We start from the raw sequence: 26,732 nt of genomic DNA on the forward strand, positions 1-26,732 counted from the left end.
TATATATATATATATATATATATATATATATATATATATATATATATAAATAGCTTGTCCCAGAATGAGTAACTCCCAATATCTTTCATAATTTGAAATCAAGAATTAGGCACTTTTTATTCTTGAGCTCTTCCTTTAGAGGCAGTTTAATCCAACCACTTTTCCTATATATTCCTCCAATTCAGAGCTACATCAGGTACAAAAGTCTTACCTCACATTTATATCGGCTTGATGTTCCAGCAAAAAGAGGGCACTCTTGCTATCCTGCCTCTGTATTGCCATATGTAATAGAGTCTGTCCGTCTGACATTGTGTCATTGATGGATGCCCCAGACCCAAGTAGCTGAGCTGCTATGGTGTGCATGCCTGGAGAGTGATAACTTATTAATATTTATTCCTACAGAAACTGAGTTACAATAAGGATCCTCTGTAAAGGTTTTACCCATAATGATCTTCATATCAAGACCTTACAATTATGTTGAAAAAATTAACTTAGAACTTTCAAGTTGCTTCAAACTGAAGTAAAGACCTTCAGATATATTTAGCAATAGGCAAGACTCAGTCTCTACCTGTAAAAAAAAAAATCACCTGCTAATTTTGATAATCTTAGTACAATTATTTTCATAGGTAGAGGTTATGTGGTTAATTTTACAACCACACTTCTAATGCCCATATAAAAGGTTTGTGTTTGTTTGTCTTCAATGGAAAGAGGATTTAGTATTCATGAGGATTAGAACACTTGAAGCCAGGCACGGCCGCCTCCAACATAGCTTTGATGATATGCATCTAGCTTGACCTTTGCCATCCTGGCTAGTCTAATCCTTGGTCTCTCCTGATCAGAGGGTGACAACTGCTGAAATGTTATGGATTTATGATGTACACAAAAAATGTAGCTAATATGAGACCACATTGTTTTCCCATCTAACTGAAGACAGGATTTGATTTTGGTTAAAACAGGTTAGTGCATCAGCTATCCATCTCACTGTGCCATTTCATCTTTAGCACTTGTAGAATCCTAAATGTCCATCACTACAGTGGCTAACCTATTGCACTTCTGTAGTTCCAGAACTGCACTTAAAAATGCAGAGACAGAATAAAGGTACATAGCCATAATAGAATCTAATACCTTTTTGCTTTTAAGCTAAAGTTAAACTAATCCAAAAGGACAGGACACAATGTAATGCACAACATCCCAGCTGTTACATGGATCTCAAGTAGCTGTTTACCAAAATGTCTGACTACAAGGAAGATTAGGCATACTGATTTGTATTTCACGAAGTTTAGATCCCACCAACAAAGATCCAAAAAGCTATCCTACAGCACGAGCCCACACAAAGGAAGTGGTGGCCAGATACAAATGCCAGAGCAAGGACATAGGACTTGTCTGATTCACTTAAGGGGAAAGTGGCTTTGGAATTTATTCCCACCCCTAGATTGAGGAAAAGGTAAGTTTTCCTTTTACATGTAGGACACACTGCCTTCCATGTGCCTGAAAAGCACCACAGTGCTAATCAGGAAGGAGGGTGAGGAAGGAGTCTTTCCATCTGCTGGCTTATTACTCTCAATGTACGAAGCAAGCCTCCTCCCAAAAAATAGGTCTGTCATGCAATGTAGATACAAGGCTTGGGGGAAAAAAAAGTGGCTATAAAACAACCTTAAATTGAGGTTAGTATTCGCTCAACCTTGTCATGAAACTAGAGTGAATTTCCCTTAGTCCCCCTGATAAAAACTAGAGGAAATAAAAAAAACTAAATTAAACAAGGTTTCTAAAAAACCTGAAGGACACACCAAGTTTCTGAAGCTGGAGAGTTACTATGCTATATAGAGCATACTATATACTTGGTTTTTACTCAAAGAATTCCTAGATTTTCCTAAAGCTATTGGTTGTTGTGTTTGTTACTGATTTTCACCCAAATTTTGGACCACTCAAGTACATGGCAATTCTTGTTAAGAAAATCCAATACATTAGATAGTCTTGCATTTACATTTAAATGTATTCCTCTTAGAAAATCAGGCTGTCTGTTAAGTAAGGCAATGTAGTGGAAGATATCCTGTCCTAATGTTAACCCTGATATTTAGGCAGAAAACTGAATTTTTTTGCACTGATTTTCACCCACTTTTATACCAATTAATTCCTGAGAAATTTTAAACAAAATAAAAACCAAAAGCAAAGGGCCTTGACTATACAGTAGTTCCATAAGCAAAGTAAGTGATTGTCAATACAGTTGCCCTCCTGACCTGTAAGTGGGATTAGCAATAAGTCTTCAACAACTATTTCTTCAAAAAGACTGAGAATTTAAAAACTTTTACCTGTCCATAATGCTAGTCCCAAAACTGTCTGATCTCTGGAGTCCTTGAGACTGAAGTCCGGAATGATTTGCAAGTTGTTGGTAGCATGAAGGGCATTAGCTTAAAAATAAACAATACTCTGGTTAAAATTCTGTGGTGTTTGATCAAATGTTAAACATGTGTTCCTGTAATTCTATGCATCAATATTCACTTGTAACTGCTCTCAGAACCTGTTTGTTATACTTTGATTTCAACTGACCCAAAACAATCATGTTGCTTAGTTTGGAAGTGTTACAGAAAGTTCTCTTAAAGTTAAGTAGTTCTTAGGAAGTTTGAGGGAAATTTGTTGGAACTGCTCAACACTAGACATCTTTCAGCAATAGTAAAAAAAAGTGATGTCAATAACTTTCTGGAATTTTATCAAGTCCTGCCTTCTAGGGAAAAAACAGAAATATCCATCTACTGTCCTTATGTCTAGACGGTTAATTGCAGCAAATACATGGTAAGTAGTTAAAAATCCTAGGGTCAAATCCTGAATCTACCAGAATTGGATATTTTTTCCCTTGGTGACACAAGTTCACTTTTCTACTGTCAGTCTGAAATGCAGGGCTAGAATGAAACTGAAGGAGTTAGAATGGGGAGGTGGAAGACATCCAGACAAATACTAGGTATTGTCTCCAAGACCACAGATCTAGGATGGCACTTCCTTTACACATCAGGGGAGAATATTAAATTAGTGAAAAAGACAGAACTAGAAGATGTTCTATACCTTGACTTTAGCAAAGTTTTTGATACAGTCTCCCACAGTATTCTTTTCAGCAAGTTAAAGTATGGGTTGGATGACTGGACTATAAGGTGGACAATAAACTGGCTGGATTGTCAGGTTCAATGGGTAGCAATCAACAGCTCAATGTTTAGGTGGCAGCCGGTATCAAGCAGAATGCCATGGGGTTGGTCCTGGGGCTAGCTTTGTTCAACATCTTCATTACTGATCTGGAAGATGGGGTGGCTTGCACCCTCAGTTAGTTTGTGAATGACACTAAGCTACAGGGAAGGGTAGATGACCTGAAGAGTGGGGATAAGATACACAGAGTGACCTAGACAAATTGTAGGATTGGGGAGAGAAAAAAAAAATCTGAGGTTCAACAAGGACGAGTGCAGAGTCCTGCACTTAGGACAGTAGCATCCCATGCACAGCTACAGACTGGGGACTGACTGGCTAGGCAGCAGTTCTGCAGGAAAAGGACCTGCGGGTTACAGTGGACAAGAAGCTGTATATGAGTCAGTATGCCCTTGTTGCCAAGAAGGCTAATAGCATATTGGGCTTCATTAGTAGGAGCACTGCCAGCAGATCGAGGGAAGTGATTATTCCCCTCTATTCGGCACTGGTGAGGCCACATCTGGAGTGTTGTGTCTAGTTTTGGGCACCCCACTGCAGAAAAGATGTGGGCCAAGAGTTCAGTGGAGGTCAATGAAAATGATTAGGGGCTCAGACACATGACTTATGAGAAGAGGCTGAGGGAACTGGGTTTATTTAGTCTGCAAAAAGAAGAGGAGTGAGGGGGGGATTTGATGGCAGCTTTCAACCGCCTGAATGGGGGTTCCAAAGAAGATGGAGCTAAGCTGTTCTCAGTGGCGCAGATGATGGAGTAAGGACCAATGGTCTCAAGTTGCAGCTGGGGAGGTCTTGGTTGGATATTAGGAAAAACTTTTTCACTAGGAGAGTGGTAAAGCACTGGAATGGGTTACCTAGGGAGGTGGTAGAATCTCCATCCTTAGTGGTTTTTAAGGCCTGGCTTGACAAAGCCCTGGCTGGGATGATTTAGTTGGGGTTGGTCCTGCTTTGAGCAGAGGGTTGCACTAGATGATGACCTCCTGAGGTCCCTTCCAACATTAATCTTTTATGATTCTATGGTCCAGTCACAGTTGTGCTAAACAAGCAGCTGATAAATTACTCTTGGAAAACAGTAAAGTTTTATATTTAACTCAGTCTATAGGGAGACATGACTCATACGATACAATTCACAGTTTGCCATTGTATGAGAGTTGCTGTAATCTTGCCATCCAGTAGTAGCTTGAACAAAAGCTTACCTTTTTGCTCCAATATGACTGATACCACATCTGGGTGGTTGTATGCTATAGCCATATGAAGGGGAGTTTGTAGATACACATTCTCTGATGCAGTTGATGAGGATGCATCCTTCTGACTAGGCGCTGCTTCTTCAGTCTGGATATTAGGATTAGCTCCTTGCTGCAGAAGCTCTGCCGTTAGGTTTGATAGACCATGCCGACAAGATGTATGCAATGGAGTTTCTCCCTTTAACAGAAATAAAGCTTAGGAGTTCTGAAACCAACAGCTAAAAATAGGAAGCCCCCAAATTAGAATTGTATTCAGCAGCTTCCAAGACTGCTTTCTGTTTAGTGTATACTAGTAAACACTATGGTCACCCAGTTAAAATTAGGTTAAATTTCAGCATCAGCATTTCTAAACATGCATGAAACTAGTGAAGTTATACTGATGACAGACATTATCGGGACAGAAGTGTTATCACTGCAGTGTGTACCCCACTTTTCAGTCGTCACCATGTGTCATGGGAACAGAGTACAATTGTCTGTACACCATAATAGGTCATCTCACCACTCTAGCATTCCAGATTTTCTTTGTAGAGCTTTACTAAACAAGTCCTTACACTTACTGAATACTTGTCTCAAACAAATTATGAAACCAAGCAACTAACAAAAAACTTGTTAAACTAGCATTAGTTTCAGTTTAAGAGTAAGGGGGGTGGGGGGGAATGGGAAGTTTGGTAGAGTTAGTTACACCTGGATTTTGTTTACTGCAACAAAAAAATCTAACTACTTCTTACCCATTTGTTTCTGTGGTTCACTTTTGCCCCATGGGTTGCCAGGAAGAGAGCAGCTGCCTCATTTCCTGCTCCAGCCGCCCTCTGCAATAAGCAATTTCCTAAAAGAGAATACGAAAATGCATGCAGAGTTAAAGTACTACCCCCCTGATTTCACTTTATAATTTGGAACATCTCTAGTATCCTTCCCCAAGAGATTTAAAACTTGATAGACCAATGGCAGAAATGCTGTTTACTGAAGAACAGGCATGCCCTTTCAACATTACATTTTGGTCTCCAACCTGCCACTACAGAATACACTACACATTTTGGACAGGAAGGGAGGATGACTCCAGGACTTGAACAGCAGGGAAGTCTTCCTGACTTCAGCTGGTTTTAGGATTTTCCGCCCACTCTATAAGGCTCTCCCCATGACAGCATCTGTAACTCATCAGGGAGACCATACCTGAACTCCTTTCAAAGTTTTATTTAGCCATTTATGGGTTAAGTTATTATAGCTTACGGGTACAGCTAGGAGCCAGAGTGCAAGACAATATATAGTAGGGTTCTGAATCAGTGTGCCTTCTCCTAAGTCTACCTCTAAAGATTTTGGACCAAGTCTTCTCTATTAAGGTACCAAAATAGGGCCAGTGGCAGTTCAGACCTCAGTAGAGCAAAACAAAAAAGACGATACCTAATTGAGGCAATATGCCATTAAATAGCTTTTATGCTCATCTCTGCTTTTGTGACCTTGTCATCCAAACCTTTTGTCTAAACATGAATACAAACCTCTGGTTTACCTGTTACTGTGTCAGGTGCATCTGTATTGCTGCCTCGCTGGATTAGTCTTGCTGCAAAGCTATTCTCATCAAAGGAGGTTCCATTCACAACAGGGACATCGTCAAAAGGGTTTACAGATGGGTCAGAAGACACTGTGATATATTGAACGGCAAGCCAGAGAGCTGTGCTTCCCTCATGATCCTTCAGTTCTAAGTCTAGTCTAACAGACACAAAGTAAGTTAGATTTTTAGCTATCCCCTTATTTGTGCCTCAAAAAAAACCCTGCACCAAGGAACACCTTCCAAGAATGGATAAGAAAGACTCCATTAAAAAGAATCACCATTACATAGTTTTATAAACAAAAACTTCAGGTCTTATTGAGAAGACCACTATTCCTTAGACTTGTATTTACTGGCCTTTAAAACCAGTGGTGATGTTAAATTGCACAAGGAAAGAAAATTCTGAGGCTATAATGAAGACTGTCTTATATAGACCACTCTAAAATAGTCACTTGAGAGACGGGTAGAGATAGGTTTCTGTTGGAGATGGTCTTTAATGGTGGTCTCAATTTTAGATTCTATACATACATATGTCCCCATTTTACCTAGAGCACACAAGAAGGAACTGCACTCCTTAAAGTAACTTAAGTACCCTATTCAGCTTCCAATGAAGTTAATGGGAGCCACACTGCATAAGTTTCAAATGGAAGTTCAATTGGACCTAAGAAAGATTTCAGACTAGCTGTTTTGAGAGCCTGATAATTGCTTGTCCATTTTGCAATTCTAGTTCAGAGCAGTAGTGCTTTACTTGACCTACCCCAAACATGGAAGACATTGCTATGCAATTTCCTTCCTTGCAGACTAAGGTAGCATTAGAAGAAAAAGCTCATTTTTCCCTCCTCTATACCAAGCCAGAAGCCAAAAGGACCAGATGCCTTACCAATGCAAGTTTCCATCTGAAACTCCACAAGTAATAGCTAGCACTTATAGAACCGTTTTCATCATTAGATTTCATGATACTTTCTAAAAGGAGGTCAGTAACATTATCCCCATTTTTACAGATGGGGGAAAATGGAGGCACAGAAAGGTGAAGTGACTTGCCCAAGATCACCCAGTAACAAAGTCAGAAACAGAACCAAGATGTCATAGGCTAAACTACCTCAGACAGACTTCTATAATTTTACATCCAGACTCTACTAGCAGCTGAGGAATGCTGAGCAGTTAGGATTATTGTTTAACAAAAGAAAAAGCCTATACATTCCTCTCCACTCTGGTGTGGTTTGGAGTACGCAATTCAAATTAAAACCTCAAAATAACTACTGAGACTTACTGTTTGCACTGGAGAAGCTGACTGAATACAGGATCATTCCTAACAACAATTGATGCATGTAAGGGAGTCCTGCAGAAAGAAAGTCAGTCAGTCAATTACAATTAGGAAGTAGCTACAAGCCAGTGAAAGATTTTTCTGACATCAAAATTTCATTGCACTTCACATTAACCAACACAACATTCCCATACAAATTTGGAGAGTCAGGTCAGACTTTGCTCCACAACCACCTGCCTACTGACTTTCAAGGTCAAAGGCCAGTACAAATCTGTCTCAACAGCCAAGAGGGCTACCAGAAGCCTGTTTGGGTTGGGTGAGCACCCAAGCAGCTTAGCGCCATGTAAATCTTAGGCGGCAACCTGAAGATTTAACTTCGCTTACAGTAAATGTGACACCCTCAGACTATTACCTGTAGTCCATTTCCCCCTACTCAAATCTAGCAGCCTTGCACATTCCATAGTCTACCAGTGCTCTTCCTGTGCACATCCCCCCCCCCCCCACACACACACACCTTTACTACTCTACCAAAAAACAGCAATACAATTAAAGCTTCAAAACGCTTTTGTATATGGGACTCAAGTGTGGCTATGCTTATAATACCAAGCAAAGACTACCTTTGCTAGCAAGCTAAAATGATATCCAGGGGATCTAAACACTTTGTGCCAATTGTTTGTTGTTTTGTCTCCCATCTTATTTCCATTGCTTTACTATATACTGATGATCAGTGAAGTGTACAATTGTTCTCCATATATTTCAGCAGCCAGTTCCCTCCTCAACCTCATTTCCAAGGCATTGCTTTCAGTTCAGTAACGCCCAACAGAAGAATTCCACCTACTAAAGTGACACTTTCTGTAGAGAGATGGGGGTATTTGCAGATCTCCCATTTAAATAATCTAGTTTGATTTTGTTTGGTTTGAGACATCTCCTTGTCTATTCCATGAAGATACACAGCCTTCTGAATAAGCCGCAGCATACTGGAAACAGTCTGATTAGACAGACATATGCTATCATTAACTTTCAGAAGTTGTTACCAAAGCAAGACAGCGCTACCAATATATTCACCTTCCTTTGCAGTTTTGCATGTTTGGATTGGCTCCAGCCTGTAAGAGGGACTCTGCAATCTGTGCCATCTCTGACATCACATCTGGCAAGTGCTTCTTGGGGCTGTACGATGCAACAAGGTGCAGAGGAGTCTCCTGGTCTCCCAATGTAGCAGCATTCACGCGGGCACCATTTTTAATGAGAAAATTAGCAGCAAACTTATCTCCTGTTGGGATGTGCAAAAGGAAGAAATTATACATCTGATCTTAAGATTCATTATATGCTGTACATCAGTCATTTTCAGAAGGTTGTGATCTGCATTAGTTCCATAGGTATCATGAAGTGTTGCTTGATATTAAGTTCCTTCCTGCTAGAAGCCAAACAGCTGCAATGTACAACATAACTTGTGTCACGTTGGCCCCTCTAAAGGTATTTTTCCCCCCATTTAGTAAGAAGCTTCCTTAGAAAGCCAGTGTTTTCCTATTTAAAGGTTAACTTGCATTCTAGCTCAAAAAGAGTTTAAGTACTTGGCCAAAATGTTTTAAAGCACACTGGAGTGAGTTTTAGTCCCTATACCAAAACTGTGGCATTTCAGTTGAGAGAAAAGGTTCCTCTCCACATTGTCATCCTTCTGCTAGGACTCCATAAAAGTATCTATTACCATAGGACAAGAGCAATAGATAGGAGCTTGTTTACACAAATTAAAGTTTGTTATAGAAAGTAATAGGAAACTTAGTCTCATTCTAACTATCCTAAAGCTTTTCAGAGTGTAACTTTGTATGACTTGAGGCTATACCTATAGGTCATTTTGGCTCACACTTCCCTCTAATTCAGGAACTATCACCCTGGGTGACATCAACAGGTGTCAGAGGTTGCAGCCACCCTACCCCTCCCATCTTGCTAAATGGGAGGGAGCCTGGGTATGTGGAACAGTTTGAGTCATTGCTCTAGTTTTTTTTTTTTTTTTTTTTTTTTTTTGGGGGGGGGGTGGGGGGGGTGTTGTATTTACATTGCACAATAGTGCCTGCAGAGATCAGAGCCCTATCATGCTAGGGCTGTACATAAACATTTTAGAAGACATTCCCTGCCCCAAAAGAACTTAAAATCTACATAGGCAAGCCAGTCAGAAGACAGTATCCCCATTTTAGAGAGATAAACGGACTTTCCACAATCAAACTATTTGTGGGAGACCTGGGTATTGACCCCAAGTCCCAGTTAAGTGCCTTAAAGCCATCCTCCCTTCTCCCGCCATGCTTGGTTAAGTACAGTAATGTACTTCCATAAGTTACTTGTCTACTGAAATATAACCTTGGAGAATGAAGGGGGGGGGAGGGGAAAATTCGCATTAATAATGTAAGGTTTCAGTAATTGGATTGAGGAACTTCCCCCTCACAATGCAGAGAAATTAGGCTTATCCTGGAAGTAAAGTCAGATAATTGGTTTGACTCCCCAGTCTGTTGCCCCAGAATACAACTGAAGTCAAACAGGGTGCTATGGTAATGCAAACACCACACTACTTCATTGCACCTTCAAGTACAAGGAAGGAGTAACTGCAAAACCGAAAGCTCCGATTTGAAAAAGGTTTTTACTTTCTTGCCACTTAAGTATTCATGTTTAAATGCTAAAATTAAGAAGTTTGACAGTGGTGAAGTCCTTGAGGGGGTCAACCTACTGCAAGATTTCCATGATTTTATTTAATTGCAGCCTTCACACATGTAAAGCCTGTTCCTAGAAGGCTTAGCCTTGGCAGTGGGAGGCGAGGGTAATCAGCTCCCTTGCAAGTCATGCTTAGCACTTCATAGCATCATGCCCCCCACTAGTCTAATGGGATAGTTAATGTGACTTGCTGCAATTTAAGCAAAGGCTAATGAAGGCGCTTTGCTTGGCAGTTGGAGCTCCTAAACTACTTCAGATGTAAATAAGCTGGCTGTATGAATACTGAGAAGAGTACCTGTGAGAAGCATTAATTTATTTTTCACCTAAAGTGTCCATGCAAGCAACAGCAGCAGCATGCTACTGCAGCCAGTCAGAGCAAAGAAATAGCCTTTTGTTATCACAGGCATTAAGTAATATGCAGTGAGGTCACTATTTATCAGAGACACATGCAGCCTTATCTGGTCAGGGAAAGATGTAAGCCAAGAAGGTGTTTCTCTGTTCTTAAGCCTCCTGAGCATTACTGCCATGGCAACCATTTCCTATTGGGTTCGGTGAATCCTCACATGTATCTGCTTTCCTTCTTCTCTTGTGTTGACAGCAGTTCAAGAGTATCCAAATAAAGTCACTTGAATTTCTTGTATGCTGACTCAAGTACTGTGATGTTTTATTGCCCACTGGAACTTGGAGTTACCTACACAGACACCTACCTACTATTGACTGCCATGAAGGACTGGGGTCCTCCTCCAACCAGCTAGTAGGGAGAGCTGCTTTCCCCATCCTACTACAGGAAGGCTGAGAAAGGACTCTCCCTATTAACTCTAACTCACTACTGTAAAGATAGGATTGCAAGGAGCGCAGCAGCTGAGGGAAGGAAAAGAGGGAAAAAAATTTCTCCTCTCCTAGCTAAATTTGTATAGGCTATTGACATTTTAGCCAGTTTAAACATACTAGGCACTTCAAGTGTAACTCCCCCATTAAAGATTATAGGAGTCAAACATGTTATTAAATCCCACCCCCCTTTATTTCACCTTGGACTAGGACAAATAGTTTCTCTTGCACATGCTCATATACTAGCAGTTTCATTTTAGTTGCCAACCCAGCAAACTAGTCTTTACATCCAAAAAATCATTTTCATTAAGTTTAATTGTGTCATTTCTATTAGTGTTAGGTTTTATAACTATATGAAGCCTTGGGCTTCAAAATGTCCTCTTTTGCCAATGAACATTTGAAACCAAAACCGAGTCTTTGGCAGAAGATATTAAGAGATACATAAAAAATGTCTCAGTTAGGATGTACATACTACTGGAGTTGCAAAAGCAAATCATCATATAATGGTAATTTTTGCCCCTTATCCTTACCTCTTTGGATGGCTTTGTGTAACAGACTCCAGCCTTTCTTGTCCACCATATCCACATCAGCTTTGTAATTGACCAGTGTGGTTGCAATACTTTCCAATCTTCGAGACAGGGCTAAATCTAAAGCAAGATCTCCATTGTGATCCAGTTCATTGAGCTTCCCAGGCAGCTAAGAAACACAATTTAGTGGACTGACATTAGATATATGCAAGGGAGCACTCAATATGCAACTTTAAGTTGCACATTGGTTAACTATGACCTACTGTTAGAAAGGAAAGTTTCAGTGCAACATAAATGCTAGTACTATATCTAATTAAATCTCTTTAGAGACTTGTCTTAAATACACTTGAGAGAGCAAACAAAAGACTATCTTGAGACTGAATCAAAGTACATCCAAGTGCAGGATCAGCTTTCCAATTAGAGAGAACTTAGTTTGTTTTGAAAGGCAATTTAATTAGTTTTGAAATATGGTCTTCAATGTTTATGAGAAGGCAGCATCTGTCTATCAGTATAATCAGATTCTCTACTGTTCAGAGTTGTGTAAGTGGAGATATTGGAACAGATTTTAAACAGCTCTCAAGTCATTTATTTACATCAAATCAGAATCAGATGGGAATATAACTAATGTGTTTTGTGACTTCAAAAGAGAGTAGTACCTGTTATTTCCTCAGATGTAATTGTTTCAAAGAGAGTGGGAAATATACACTAGAAAGGAACTGAAAAAGCATCTTACCAAATTACCTAAAATACTACAGTGACATTACCATAGTGCTAATATCAAGAAATACAAGTTACATTACAGTGTAACAGATTTTGCAATTTGATATATTAAACATACTGGATTTATACTGGTTTAGTCTAAGGGTGTCATTTCAACAACTGCAGCTGAAAGGCTGACATCATACCAGGCAAGCCATACGCCATCATCCTCATTCCTATTAATAGATGGTATTTTTATACAGCACTTCGCAAACATTAACTAGTGAACTCAGTATCTTTGAGATAGGTAGCTAAATGTTATGTACTTCCTAAACAAAGTCTCAATATGTTCCTTTTCTTTAATTTCTAGGATTTCCTTCACAGTATGTCACTCTCCAGTCAGACATTCCTTATTAGCCTAAGTCTAATTTACAGTTAAAGTCATCAGCACATACAGGGCACCAAAGTAAACCAAAAATAACGTCTAGCTCATTCCAGTTCAAATTGATATTGTAAGGCTCACCATACCTGTGAATCCATTTCAATAAGATACAGAAAAACGACATCTTCTCTCTCCACTTTAATAGCTTTATGCAAAGGATATTCAGTCTTGGATTTGAACATTTTATATAACAGCTGAGCACTCATACTGCTGAAGTCTTCCTTCCGCAAATCATCCTGTGATTAAGAAAATCGAAGTTGAATTGGCTTGTTTCCATATGGATATTTGTACTTTGTTCGTATCAAGCAGAGTTTTGGTTGTTTGCCCTTCAGCACAGTATTATTGCGCTATGGAATGCTGAAGAGAACTTATTCCAAGGCTCCATTTCGCTTGGTTTTGGAGATGTGCATGACAGCTACAAAGGACCCCCAGCAATTGTCCTAGCAGATTTCTGCCATCCGGCGGCAATCCAGCAAGTCTTCCTGTAAGTCTGGGAAGTGATAGTTGTGAATATTCTCATTTTACATCTCTCTACTTTGAAATTTCAACAATTCGTTCTAGTGAAAGTTACTTAATTTCCATATTTAAAGAAAGGCACCCGAAAAATACATATTTTATATCATCCTTCTGAGGGGAAATAAAGGGCACTATTAAAAAAAAGACTTAAAGGGAATTCCACGGTTCTTAAAGAAAGACCTTCCTCCAAAGAGTTTGTCTGCCTAAGACAGGCTTTGCACACCTATATAGTATAGCACAGTTTGATATTTGACACTTCCTATGAACTCCCACAATTGTAGGAGTAATAAATATCACTCCTTTTCTGTATTTAATATTTGAAGACAGTGTTTTCCTCAAAGTCTAAATACTAAAATACCACAAGGGTCTTTCTAGTAACTGGGAGTATTCCAAAGACACAGGTCCATTTGGCCACTGAAGAATCATGGTTTTCATAGACAGGTTTGGATCCTGTCCTCAGGATATATAAGCAAGTCTCTATTTTACTTTAAAGCAGAAGCCAAAAATGAGCTGCCCAGTGTGTTCTGGGAAGGAATGAAGTGCTACTCTGTAGCCCAAATGATAGTGTGTGTGTGTGTATATATATATATCTCAAGAGTTCCTCTTTACTGTTTCTAGCCAATAAATATTGCCAACAGCTGTACTACATGGTTAAATACAAAAGCCTTTGACATCAAATGTAGTGAAGATGCTCCTCTGCCAAGGATGCAGTCACCATTGACTATTTTTGGACAGGAGATAAATCCATATAAATCTGATTTCCAGGAGTCACACTGAAAGTTACTGTAAGTCTTATAAACCCATATATAGGAGCCTGCACTTAGGAAATAAAGGATTGTTCATAACTGCAATCCTTATGACTTGATTAGGCAACAAGTTTCATAACTTGCCCTTATAGAGAAAAGTAGAAGACTGTATATAAAAACCACAGGATTTCCTACAACTCCTGCACTGGAAAAGAAATTGGAAGCAAAGTATGTACCTTTTTATGACTTAGCTACTACTTCTGAGGGCCATTTTAAGAGAGGAAATCTAGATTTATATAAAAGCAGGAATTCCAAATTCTCCATAGTCCAGTAATGGACAAACCTTAGACAGTTCAGAGTTAAGTACATTGATACCAGTCTGAACCAGTGAGATCTATTAAAATTGGCTAAACTGAAATGCCTTTCCAGCAAGATTCAGTAGCTGGCTTCTTGCAATATTTCCATTTCTACCCAATCAGTCTTTCAGTGTTTTGGTACTTTTAATCCTAGAAGGAACTTTGAAGGAGACAGGCACAGGAAGATGAATGGAAAAACTGGTTTGGGTTGCGTTCTACAAATGGGCAGAGTGAGAAAAAAGTTTTGGGAAAACAAAGGCACAAAGAAGGTCCGTTGCCTCTCTTCCCCAGTAAGAAGAACTAGTGTTAATGTGATTGTGAAGTCTGAACATGCTACATATCAATACAATCCAACATTTTAGAGACAGATTTAAACTTTTGATTCGTAAAGTTTCAGCCTCCAAGCTAGTCTTCCTCTGCCCCTTCTATTACAGTACTTACCCAGTGACTAGCAATTATTTCAGCGCAGTAGTTCATTAAAGTGCTAGCATTCAGCTCCTCCGCAGTCTGATAGAAACGAATGCAGTTCCTGACATTTACTAGTGACATGACTCCTTTTTCACACCTGCCAGAATGAAGAAATGGAATGTGAATCCGTTATCAGGTAAGCAAACTTGTCCTGAAATTTCAGATTTCCATTTCTAACAAAAGCTGGTCATTCAGCTACAGCAACATCTGGAAGCCAACAGTAGTGAAGCAATGTCATGTTTAACAGTATTATGTAAGTTCTTGTTATTTAGAACAAGACCTCCTTAGAAAAGCTTCAACAGAAATGGCTTTATATTTAAACCAAAAAAAAAAAAAAAAAAAAAAAATGGAAACCTAGAGATTGTCATAATAGTGTATTTCACACCCTTCTGGAGAGAGCAGCAAGTCTGTGAACTGACAGGAGATACAACTTGGTAGTTACGGAAAGTTTGCTCCTCTGGATGAAGATAGTGATTTCTGTTCTCCAGGTAAAATGTTCATACTATGTTAAGTGCCCTACTTAATGCTGTCAAGGCCTGCTGGCAGGTAAAAAAGGAAGAAACTGAGGGACCATTTGGGCAATAAGTGACAGTAGCTCAGAGTAAGAGGATGCTTTATTTACTGACCTGTAAGATCATTTCATGAGGAAAGTCCAAACTTCTTAATATATCCTTTGGGAGAGTGGGTGAACAACATTAATCCCTGTGGTCATTTTGCATTGCCTCCCTCCACTTCTGCCTCCTACCCTCTTTCCCTCAAGCATGTCATTTGGCAATACTCTTTTTAGTTTTAAAATCTGAAGTGATTTATAATTAAGAGGATGGCCCAAACTCAGCATAATGCTGCTATTAATAGGGCTGTATTTTCATTTGTCAGTCATTGAACAGTCAGCATAAAAACAATCACTCTTAAGCATTAATGACTCAAAAGCCATTTACTGTCAATACTATAACAGATTTGCCTTGTTATAAGCAAATAGTTGCTTTTTCTGGAAAAAAACAAAAAACAAAAACCCCTCAAAGTTACCACCTAGTCATGTTTTCTAGCCATGAGCTTCCAGCTGATGCTTCCAGACAAGAGCATGAGCCTCTAGGTAATTGGCAAGATGGGGGACACACAGGAGTAAAGAGTGAACTACTTATGGGAATGGCTTGTGTAACAGAGTTAAAAGAATAAAACTTGATCAGCTGAAAAATTCTTGTTCTATAAATTAAAAATCAAAGTTTTAAAATATTAATATACCTCTTCCATCTTTAAGGCCCATGAGTTAATATCTGCTAGCAACAGGATGCAATGTGCTAACGTAAATAACTGTTACACATAGCTGATTTCTCATAGCCTGGCTAATTAAAACCCAGCCACAACATTCTAGAAGCTTGACTATATTCACTGAAACTTGCCTTTCCCTGAGGAGCTGTAGTTGAAACCGATTAGCTAATTTCATCAGTTCGGTCAAGAATATATCATCTTCTCTCAGTTCTAGCTCATCTGTGTAGATCCAGTGCAGCATTGCCATGGTCACTTCAGGGTCAGCATCTGGTGAAAAAAGTGACAAGGTGAAAATCCAGCTACTTGAGTCTCAAATAATTGCAGTTCAATTTAAATACACTTTATTTGGTTGGTAAAATTACAGCTTTCTAAAAGGACACAGAATAGGTCTGCTGTCATATCACCTAAGCAAGGACAAGACAGATCAACAGATTTATAGGGGAACCAAAGAAAACCCATAGCGCTGTAAGCAGTGTTCTTGCAAGTCAGAAGATGGCACACACTTCCTTCATTGAGCCAACAACTGAGAACATTAAATGATACTCTACTGCTGAAGTTACTTTCTTTTTCCACTACATGTAATTCCCTATTAAAAAAGTGAGAGGACCACCACATAACTTCCACATCATTAAAATGAAAAAGAGGGTGGGTTATTGATTTAGCTAGCATTAATATTAAATTTGCAAGCCTGTTAGCATGCTACAGACACAATCTAAGCTTCATAATTAACGAGAAACATTCTCTGTAGTCAGAGTACTATTCTGAATGATGCGCTGTAACCTTTTCCCAAAAGGGCTCTTTCATTAGTTGTTCCAAAGACATTCAAAGCATCAAACACAGACAAGCAGCAACTAACCTGACAGATCCAGCTCCTCAGTCAACACTAGGTTGGCTAGACTCCAAGTGTCACTGCGGGCTGCCAACACAAATTTGTGAGCACTGATGCGCTTGTCCCCAACCTTTATCTTCAGATCACTATGTAGAAGAAAGAGCATACATATTAATACATACAAACATACCCCCAGTGCTTTGGCACTTATGGACTTTGCATTTGTCATAAATATCTACAATGTAAAGACATTTAACCTAAATTTAGGCTAAATTGTCTATTGGATAAAAGTCACTTGCATTAATATTAAACAATCATAGGTTCATTCTTCCAACCATTAAGTAAGATATTTTCTGAAGTAACCCAACTGCCACCACAAGGAAAATGCAAGCTAAGCCCTATGATTAACATTCATTACAAAAAAACACCAGAAATTGGTTCATACAACACAGACCAAAATTAATAATTGAGGCAACGGGGTGGGGAAAGACTCAAGATTCAACCCAGAGAATACTAAGTTGAAGTCAGCCAGGGCTGCTAAAAGCCATACAGGCTTCCAGGCAAGACTACTAAAAGGACTATAAACAAAGCACATTTGACAGAGCAGTCAACTGTATGAAAGCAAAACAAGCAGAAATATCCCATTCCTAGTAGAGCTGCTGTCAGGGAACACCGATCCCATACTGATCATTTTTAATCAGAGCATCCTTTTTATTCAGAAAGAACAGTACAGACTGATTGTTTTCTTCATCTAACATTATACAGTATGTTCTTGAGCATGTTGGATTATTTTTCATCCATTTGATCTTGCTAACAAAAGCTATATATTTAATTAACCTTCAGCACCACTACTCCCCCCACCATTCCCTCAAAACCTAATAAGGCTCCACTTTGGAACTTAAATGCTTATTCCCAGGAAAAACAAAAAACCCACACCTGGGGTGGGGGGGAGAGTAACATTTGGACCACTCTCCTAGTACTCCCTCAAATTTTTTTTTTAAAAAAAAGCTATAAAATCCTGAATGCTTAAAGAGTAGATCTAGGTTTGGATTCTTTTTGCATATCAAGGCATTCACACAAACTCTTTTGGCTATCATACTTGTAAATTTGTACAATATACGTGGCAAGACAGAAGTTAAGATTTTTTTTTTAAATCAAAATTTACAAAGTATTATACTAGATGTTCTCCCAAATATTATCTTGTCTTTAAAAAAAATACACACAAGAGCCAGTCAGTCAACTGCTTACTTGAAAAAGTCAACAGTACCTGGCTCAAAGTTTTCAGTTCAAAGTGTTGGATTATGAAATGTGTTAATGACAGTTCTTAATAGTCTATTTTCCATATTGCACTTGACACTACATTTGCTAGTACAGATTAAATGCAGTCTTTTTTAAAAGTAGCATGTACCACTCTCCTAGATTATGTGGATGACCAGAACATATTAGGTTTAGAATCAGACTTTCTGCACACTAAGGAAAGATGAAATATAGGACTTTCAGGTCCTATCCTGTTAGCAAAACAGAAAGCTACAGACTTCCACTCAGATTAATAGAAGATAATTTTTTTAGTGTATTAGCATATTTCACCCAAAGCAAGGGTCTTCCACTTTAAAACCTAGTTACTCTTATTCAGGCCTCGAGCTTTTGCACATGTCCTTAAAAACTTGAAAATCTGTATAATCACTGCATTGTCCTATGCTACTTATTTATAAGCATTCATATTGCCTTGTTAGTTTTATTCATGGCATAAACATCCCCTGCAAGTTGATTTCCATATGAAATATGGCAAATGCAAAAATGAACAGTAGACAGAAAAAAAAGCCAGAAGAGGGGTTCCAATCAAGAAGCTTAAGAAAGTGGATGAGGGAAGAGAGAGTTTTATCTTCCAAGCTATTTTAAATCATTTCAGAAATAGAATCGAGCTAGAATTTTGTACTTACGTTGCCATTACAAATAGCGAACAAGGAGTACTCTTTCAGAACCCCCCAAGTCTCAGAAAAGGGCCTATCTACACAGTGCTACCAAAGCACACTAGAGGGATGTAATCTGTAAAACACTTAACTGCCCTGGGCAAACCCTGCTAGCCTCCTCCAAAAAGGTGCATTGTTCACACTAACAGTCAAACTAGGTATCATTTAGAGATGGCCAGAGAAAACCAGCAGGTTCAACAGGGGGCAGTTACAGCGTACTACCTTCAGACACTTCACAAATCACATCCCTCTGACTTGGTTTGCTACACAATGAAGACAAGCCTTAAGAAGTGGTTGGTTTTAAGAAAAGCACTCTGTAAAAACCTGCTTTATCATCTGAACAAAAAGAGGGACACCAGCATCAAACTTCACATAGTACGTTTCCCATTAAGTTATCCTGAAGGAAACCATGTTTGAAGAGAACTGGTTGATAAGATTTAGCCTGGTCACCAAATTTGATAGGAAAAAAAATCCAGAGGCTGATACTATACTTGATTTTAAACCAAACATACAAAAGACACAAGGAAAGACAGTCCCTGCCCCATAGAGCTCAGAATATGAAATAGCTGGTGAGGAAGAGATTTATCGTTTCATCCATATTCCTCCTATTCCCAAGATGCATTTCTCACCTATACTGCTCCTGCTCATAAAGTTCAGCTACAATGGTGAGAAGTCGACTGATGAAGGAGTCACTGGCATTCTCTTTGTTAGACTGGGCAGCCAACAAAGTACATCTCTTTTCTGTATCAGCTAGTTTCTTCTGCAGCTTTACATACTCCTGGCGGAGAAGCATTAGGTGCTTCTCCAACTTGGCCACCTCCTCTGCAAAAACAGACAAACATGCAGTTCAGTTGAATGGTACAAGCCTTGATACACTTTTCTTGGCAATTCTGTGGATTACATGACACCCCCGCCCTCCCCCCCCCCCCACACACACACAACGTATTACTTATTTTTCAGCAGGTGTTTTCCTTTACTTTGCTCACTAGCATTATTTACCTCTAAATATCACTAACTCCTCATTCGTATATGGCAGGTCAACATGGAAGTTTACTAGTCATGCCCTGTCCCTTAGAGTGAATGTTTACAAAGTATTATACCAATTGAATGGTAACACTTTCCAAACTGATGGTGTTTAACCAATTTAACTATTTAGACAAAACACACAAGCATCAACAAGCTTCGAAACAAAAACAAACCGAACTACCACCACCACAACCACAAAAAACCCCCCACTTCTTTTACAGACAGAAAGCAAAGCAGACATTTGGAATTTTTGAAGCTCTGTGGAGCATTGGGGCTGGTTCAAACTCTACCTGATCTCTTCTCCCCTACTAGAGATGGGTGGCTCAAACCTTATCTCCCCCCTCAAAAGCCAAAGATCTAGATGTTTCTACTGTACTCACCATGATATTAGAGGCAATAAAGGCTCAACAGTATCTCTCTTCAGGATCCCACATCACCAATCATGTTCAGGGAGTATTGTACAAAAAACAGAAATCACCAAAGGATCCCACTTTGCACCTGCTGATTGACTGCAACTTTTCCAGTTTTCCCACCCCAATGGCCTAGAAACAGAAGGCCAAAATGTTGATTGGCAGCTACTATATTTAATTTAATAGAAGTCCCCTCTCTCAGCCAGTGCAAACATTGAGTTGTTAGTCAGCTTGTGAAAAAGAGCCTACATCCAGAAAGTTTCTAGCCAAGGACATTTATTTTAATGAAATTCTATATTTTAAGACAGTGTAGCTTGTTTCTGGAATTAAAAAGACAACTATTATGTATCTTCCATATCTGGACCAAGCACTAGCAAAGACAATATAAAAACAAATATATTAAAACCAGTGACACAAACAAAATCCCATACTGGCAGGGGAAGAGACTAGATGAACTAGGTCTTCTCCCATTATAGTTTTTAAGATGCTGCAATAGCATTTTAGTCAAAACTAGTTTGCATTGACAAAAACACTTACTTACAAATATTTTAAAACAACAAGAATACCATGGCTTGAATGGTTCCCATGATCCTTGCGCTAAAGAGAAGTTTTCTTTTTACGAATAAAGACAGGTGGATCAATCATGAATATACTTGTTAAATAACCTGGACCAACTGTAGGAAGTCTCCTTCTAATACATTGACTTTATCTTGGAGGTCTGAAGGAAGGCCACTGAAATAACTAATATTCTGCCTTCCTTTATCATAGATACTCTCTCTTTGCAACCTTATCGCCACCTTGTCAGGCTCACATTACTTTCTCTCACTTGCCATGTGAAATTTTAGATAAGAGTCTGCCTGTAAGAATCCCCCCCCCCAAAGTCTAAAGAGCCCTACTGTGTTTTTAATAGACACTAGAGCACCTTCAGTGATAACTAAACTAGAAGAGAATGTAAGACAATGTTCTATACAGTTGGGTAAATAGAGATAGGGGAAGTGACTTGCCCAAAGTCCTGTAGCAACTCTGGAAACAGAACCCAGAAGCCAAATTCACACTTATCAGCTACAGTCACTAGACAAACTTCTTGCATAAATATTCTTGGAGAGATTCCAAAATGCCACTTTCTCCTCTAATATGCAGTTAGTTTTATATGGAATGTAGAAGCCTCCTAACTGAATGCACAGCAAGAACTTAAGAGCTACCCTGACCCTCATACTATAAAGGATTACAAGACTGTTTGCTCTACTTGGCTTTGATTTTAACGTGACAAGGTGTGGATGTTTACAGTGACAGCTTTGTTCTAGAAAGCACATCAAGACTTATTCCAAGGAAAGTCTTCAGTTTCCATTGCCTTGTCACTCTGTGGTAAGACAGTGCCCATCAACCATGTCTGAGAGCTTTACAGCTCTCATAACATTTGCCTTAGCAAGGATGTACACCTAGTTTTGAAAGATGATTTTGTGAAATGCCAATGCACAACTCAGCTATCAAGCACAGAGAAATGCACACCACTTTTTAAAACCATAAATATACAGAACCATTTATCAAGCAGAACACAGATTCCTACCAAACATACACCTGTTATTTTTATTACTGTAGCACCTAAGAGCCTTAATCATGAATCAGGACCCTACTATTGTCCCTGTATCAATGCTGTCTTTTAGAAGTCAGCATCAATCATCGTATCCTAAATGGAACAAAGTTTTTGGACAATCCATTGTATCCTATCTGAAGTCTCCATGCCATTGATTAGCTAAAGATACGGCATCCATATATTACTACGTGAAATAGTTTTCAGGATCAATTTGGGCACTCATTTTAGTTAAAATTCAGTATTGACTTTTGAAATGCTATGAGGATCAAGTATCTTGATCCTACTATCACAATCTAGACTAATAAGACAAGAACTTTCAAAATAATGTCCCTCCATAACACTCCATCTGTCAAGGAGATCAGTATATTTTCCACTGCATAAATGCCAGATAAATTGTTATTAACAGATTTAAGTACTATTTCTAAAGAAAATTAAATCTTGTAGAAGACTGAGTGACTAAAGGTGCCAAATGTTTTCAGCTTGCAAGATAACAGGAAGTCACTTTTACTCTGTCCCTTACAACCAAAGGTCCATTGATCAGTACAAGAGGACAATCAAAAAAGTGTTTTGGAAATATTGCTTCATTAATATCTGAGCGATCACTACAAGCAGTGATCAATAAAACTGAATTCTATTATGTAATATTTACATGTAGACAGATGGGAACTCAGCAGCCCTTGAGCTTCCTCACAGGCAGGGCCCTCAGGACCAATCATTCCCCTACCTACTTTGACTGCAGATAGCATCCATCATTTAGAGATCATGCCTACATTCAGTCTTTGACCCATAGACTGCTGTGACTAATGCCGACTTAAGAAAGGAAGACAATCTTTCATCCAATAAGGCAATTGTTTACATCAATACTTTGAAGAGTAGCAATAAAATGCACAGCGAACTACAGAGCAGGCTCATTGGGGTCACTGCCAAATTTAGCTATGCCATTAGAAGTAGGAAGCGGTGAGGGATTTTTAATCTCTAACTAAAAACCTTAGCCTTTACTATCTCTTATTTTACAGAACACAAGCTTAAGAGTATACTACATACTGAGCAATATCTGGACTGACCTTGCTTTGAAGAGGATCTTAAATGGTTATATTATTTAACAAGGAAAGCCCATTTCACAACTCAGGCAGCAGTTAGCTATGTTGCTGTACTTACCTACATTAGCTATTTTACACTTCATCAGTGAATCTTCCTTTGTTTTGAAATCAATTGAACTGGAATGTACTGTAGTTTTTCAGAAGGCTGCAATCTATACTCACATCATGGAGGATGTAGTTTCATACAGACTTTCATAATTATGAACTTGTTGCTACAGATAAGGTCAGGCAGTTAAGACTGTATGTACCTGATGTATACATACTGCTTTAGATTTATGAAAACACACTCTTTGTTGAATAAAAACATTTGGGAAGTGTATGGAACATAAGGCAGCCTGGTTTTTTGTATCCCAATCACTGAATCAGCAGAGGGCAATATTAAAGACCCTAGGAAAAAGCAAGCACAAAGCATGTGGTACCACATAAGGCAAGAAACTGACTAATATTTTCCAGAATTCCTAGTAAACTAAATATAAATAAAACAGTGAAAGTTCTGTGGCACCTTATAGACTAAAATTTGGGCGTAAGTTCATGGGCAGAAACCCACTTCGTTGGATGCATCAGAAACCCACTTTGTCGAATGTAATTACAGCGGTGGCTGTAAGTCGTATGTTAGGTCAACATCTTTTAAGTGTAGACAAGGCCTAAATCTAGTCTACTTAAGAGATATGGATTGTAGCATCTCAGTCAACTGGAATGTACCTTCAAATACTCTTTCATGTGGATGCAATCAACTGAAGTTACCAATAACTTCTAGGGAAGAGTTTTATTAGCTTCCGCTAAGATGACTGTATACCAGCTGACAGCCCCCTCAGACAGCAAGCCCTCTTAGTTTGCCAGCTGAGTCTTCCAGTGCTACAAACCCACTGATAACCAATCAAGGGGGAGATGCTGCTCCAACAGAGCACCACCCTACTGAGACAAAGTGAGTCTTTTCACCTGGTCTTGCAGAAGGCACACTTTGGGTAACGGAACCCATCTGCCCCCTTCCACCATGAGCCTGCGCTAAGGCCCCTGCTTTACCTTAATAAAACTGCAATCCAATTGGAAATCACTGGCTTTGTGCTTTTTGTTTAAAGTTAAAGGGAATTAATTCAATCAGGGGAGACTTTGAGGAGCCTGGCTCTCTCCTTACTATAGGGGAAGCAAGTGAATCTAATCTCAGCCAGTAATGCACAGCTGGCTCACCAGTCAAAAAACCTGAAGAACAAAGGGGAATTTCAACACTTACTGCAGGCATGGTATCACAGCAGCAGCCTGCTGGTAAACTAAGGGATCGTATCTTTGACAACCACTTCACCTGAGGCCACGAAAGGCAGCCCTACTGGGGATGCAGGAGCAAGCCTAACAACAATTGATGGTTGGTAGGCTGGAAACACTCAAATCAGTGTGCTTCAGTTGGTGTAATGCAACAATTGCTTCCAGAAATGATGCTTGCATATAATTTTATTCACAAACCAAATTTGAAATCTAAGTTGCCCATAGACAGAAGATCAGAATTTGTTCCCCAGGATGATTGGAACACAGTTTTAAAACATCCACATATGTTTGAAAACTGTGCTCACTTTTCTAAAGCACAAACTTAAGTTTATTAAAACTGAAAACTTAGCAAGAAGAATCTATATCTCATAAGAACCTAAGAACAGCCACTCAGGGTCAGACCAGTGGCCCATCTAGCCCAGTATCCTGTCTTCTGACAGTGGCCAATGCTAGGTGCTTCAGAGGGAATGAATACTGAGGTGATTGCTTGTTCACTTTGTGCATTTGACAGCCCTTTGTATGAACTCAGTTTCCTGTGTAAGAATATAGAAAGATTCTCCCTTGCTGAAATCATCAGCAACATACCTAAACACCAAAAGAAGATCACTAAAACTCTTATAAATTTCTTAATTATTTTTAAGTAAAAAGTTTCCAGATATACTATTTAAAAGTGCTCTCAAACTGGATTTTTTTTTTTTAAAGTTAATAAATGCCAAAAGTATCAGGTTGGGTTTTTAAATACTCAAATAATGAGCTTTAATTTTTTAACCAGATTTGCAAAAAAACAACATTCATGTTAGATTTCGCAATTTCTGAAAACATAAGGGTTAAATTTGAGGCTACCCAACTGCCTCTTACAAGATCACATTTTCCTCCAGTAAAAACAAAGTAACTGTGGACTGCTGTGGCCCTGAAAGACCCTATCAAACTTCTCTTTCCACACACAGCCTGATAATGGACAGCACCACTAAGTTTCAATGAATACTTTATAACTGCACACTTCTTGGTATGAATGATTCATCAGTTTGAATTTGGGTGCCTTTCACAGCATCTCTGCTGTATCATGCCAGCAAACACCACCTCAGTCTTCTTTGGAAGACTTACCAACCAGAATCAACTGTGTTGATAATACACACCCCAGGCTCATGGCAGGAGAGATGAATACTAACCGCAGTGTCACCACCACCTCCTCCTCCTCCTCCGGAGACGGAGGGAAAGAAAACCCAGGAACTGACATTATCCTATTTAAGATCAGGGGCAGGAAAGGAGAAGAACGAAAATAATCTCTCCTTCCTTGATCAAAAGGAAAGAAAACGCAACAGGCAAAGCTCTTCACCATCCAATCAGGAACTGTCCGGGGAGAGACACACCAGTCTCCTGACAGACAGGGCCAGGGGAAAGAAGACAGAAACAGCAACCTAACAGCTCAGTGTAACCGTGAGGAAGCGACACACCCACCCACCCGGCCTCTCACCGTAGGGAAGAGTTCACTGCCCCCCAGGCCCAGACACAGGAGGGGTCGCTCTCAGCCCGACCTGCCCAGCCGCTGGCTGAAGGCAGACCCCTGCCCAGGGCTGAGCGAGGGGCTGGGCTGCGGAGCAGGGGATGGAGCAGCCCCCCCCCCCCCCCGGCGGGCACCACCCTCTGCCCCCCGACGCTTTACAGGCCGACCAGGAGAAGTCCCCTCCAGGCTGGGGAGATGTCCCTCCGCCCGGGGGGGGGGGTACGACACGACGACGACACCTGCTCCTCCTCCGCCTCCCTGCGCCCAGGCAGGCCGAAGGGGACACCCCTGCTCCCCCGGCCCCCGCCCAAACGCGGCCCCCGCCAGGCGGAGGAGAGACTCCGCCCCTCCGGGCGGACGCGGGACCCGGACACCCCCGGGACCCCACAGGCTGGCGGGAGCCCCCCCCCCCAGAGCAGGCAGGGCGCTCGCTAGTCCCGGGCCAAACGGCGGCGGCCCCGACCCGGCCCCTCGCCCAGAGCTTCCGCCTCCCCCGCCCCTCACCTTCCGCCATGTTGGGTCCGACGGCCTGCGCCTCTCGCGAGAGCACGGCGCGGGGCCCCTCGGCCGAGCGCACTCGCGAGAGTGAGAGCTGACCCCGCCCCTCCCAGCGAGGGCCTCGGGCTGACGGCCGCCTGCGTGAGTCTGCGCGCCCCGTAGACTGTCCGCCGCTGCGCGGGGGGGGCGCCTGGCCGGCCATTTATACAGGCGGGCCGGGCCCTGCCCCCGGGCCGGCGCGGGAGTGAGCGCCGGACACTGCCATACAGGGACAGTCCCCATCACCCCCCAGGTATCCTCCGGGGGGGACAGTCCTTATCACCCCCCCAGGTATCCTCCGGGGGGGGACAGTCCCCATCACCCCCCCCAGGTATCCTCCGGGGGGGGACAGTCCCCATCACCCCCCAGGTATCCTCCGGGGGGGACAGTCCTTATCACCCCCCAGGTATCCTCCGGGGGGGGACAGTCCTTATCACCCCCCCAGGTATCCTCCCCCCCAGGTCCCCATCCTCCGGGGGGGACAGTCCCCATCACCCCCCCCAGGTATCCTCCGGGGGGGACAGTCCCCATCACCTCCCAAGTATCCTCCGGGGGGGACGATAGTCCCCATCACCCCTCCAGAGAACCGCTGGGGGATGCTCCCAATCCCCCCCCCCCCCCCGGAAGACCCCAGGGGGACAGTCCCCATCACCCCCCCCAGCTATGCTCCAGGGGGGCAGTCCCCATCACTCCTCCAGGTATGCTCCAGGGGGGACA

General features: G+C 40.8%; 1 protein-coding gene across 2 annotated transcripts in view; it reads right to left on the reverse strand.

Moving 5' to 3' along the window:
* The window catches only part of ANKFY1 (ankyrin repeat and FYVE domain containing 1), a 44,777-nt gene extending 18,637 nt beyond the window's left edge, over positions 1-26,140 (reverse strand). Inside the window, exons 1-14 of one of the 2 annotated variants that reach the window (XM_067537869.1) lie at positions 25,983-26,140; positions 19,214-19,406; positions 16,642-16,760; positions 15,917-16,052; positions 14,490-14,613; positions 12,517-12,666; positions 11,293-11,458; positions 8,300-8,504; positions 7,241-7,309; positions 5,932-6,131; positions 5,156-5,253; positions 4,380-4,605; positions 2,310-2,408; positions 212-365 (exon numbers count right to left, since the gene is read on the reverse strand). In XM_067537869.1, coding sequence (XP_067393970.1) covers positions 212-365; positions 2,310-2,408; positions 4,380-4,605; positions 5,156-5,253; positions 5,932-6,131; positions 7,241-7,309; positions 8,300-8,504; positions 11,293-11,458; positions 12,517-12,666; positions 14,490-14,613; positions 15,917-16,052; positions 16,642-16,760; positions 19,214-19,406; positions 25,983-25,992 — 1,949 coding nt within the window. In that variant the 5' untranslated portion in view covers positions 25,993-26,140. Of the gene's footprint in view, positions 1-211; positions 366-2,309; positions 2,409-4,379; positions 4,606-5,155; positions 5,254-5,931; positions 6,132-7,240; positions 7,310-8,299; positions 8,505-11,292; positions 11,459-12,516; positions 12,667-14,489; positions 14,614-15,916; positions 16,053-16,641; positions 16,761-19,213; positions 19,407-19,990; positions 21,408-25,982 lie in introns of those variants that run through there. The other variant, XM_067537870.1, reaches the window with a different exon arrangement.
* Between the last annotated feature and the right edge of the window lie 592 nt (positions 26,141-26,732).

The sequence above is a fragment of the Emydura macquarii genome, unplaced genomic scaffold (assembly GCF_026122565.2).
Source record: "Emydura macquarii macquarii isolate MOO-44397 ecotype Brisbane River unplaced genomic scaffold, CSIRO-AGI_Emac_v2 contig_450, whole genome shotgun sequence".
NCBI lineage: Eukaryota > Metazoa > Chordata > Testudines > Chelidae > Emydura > Emydura macquarii.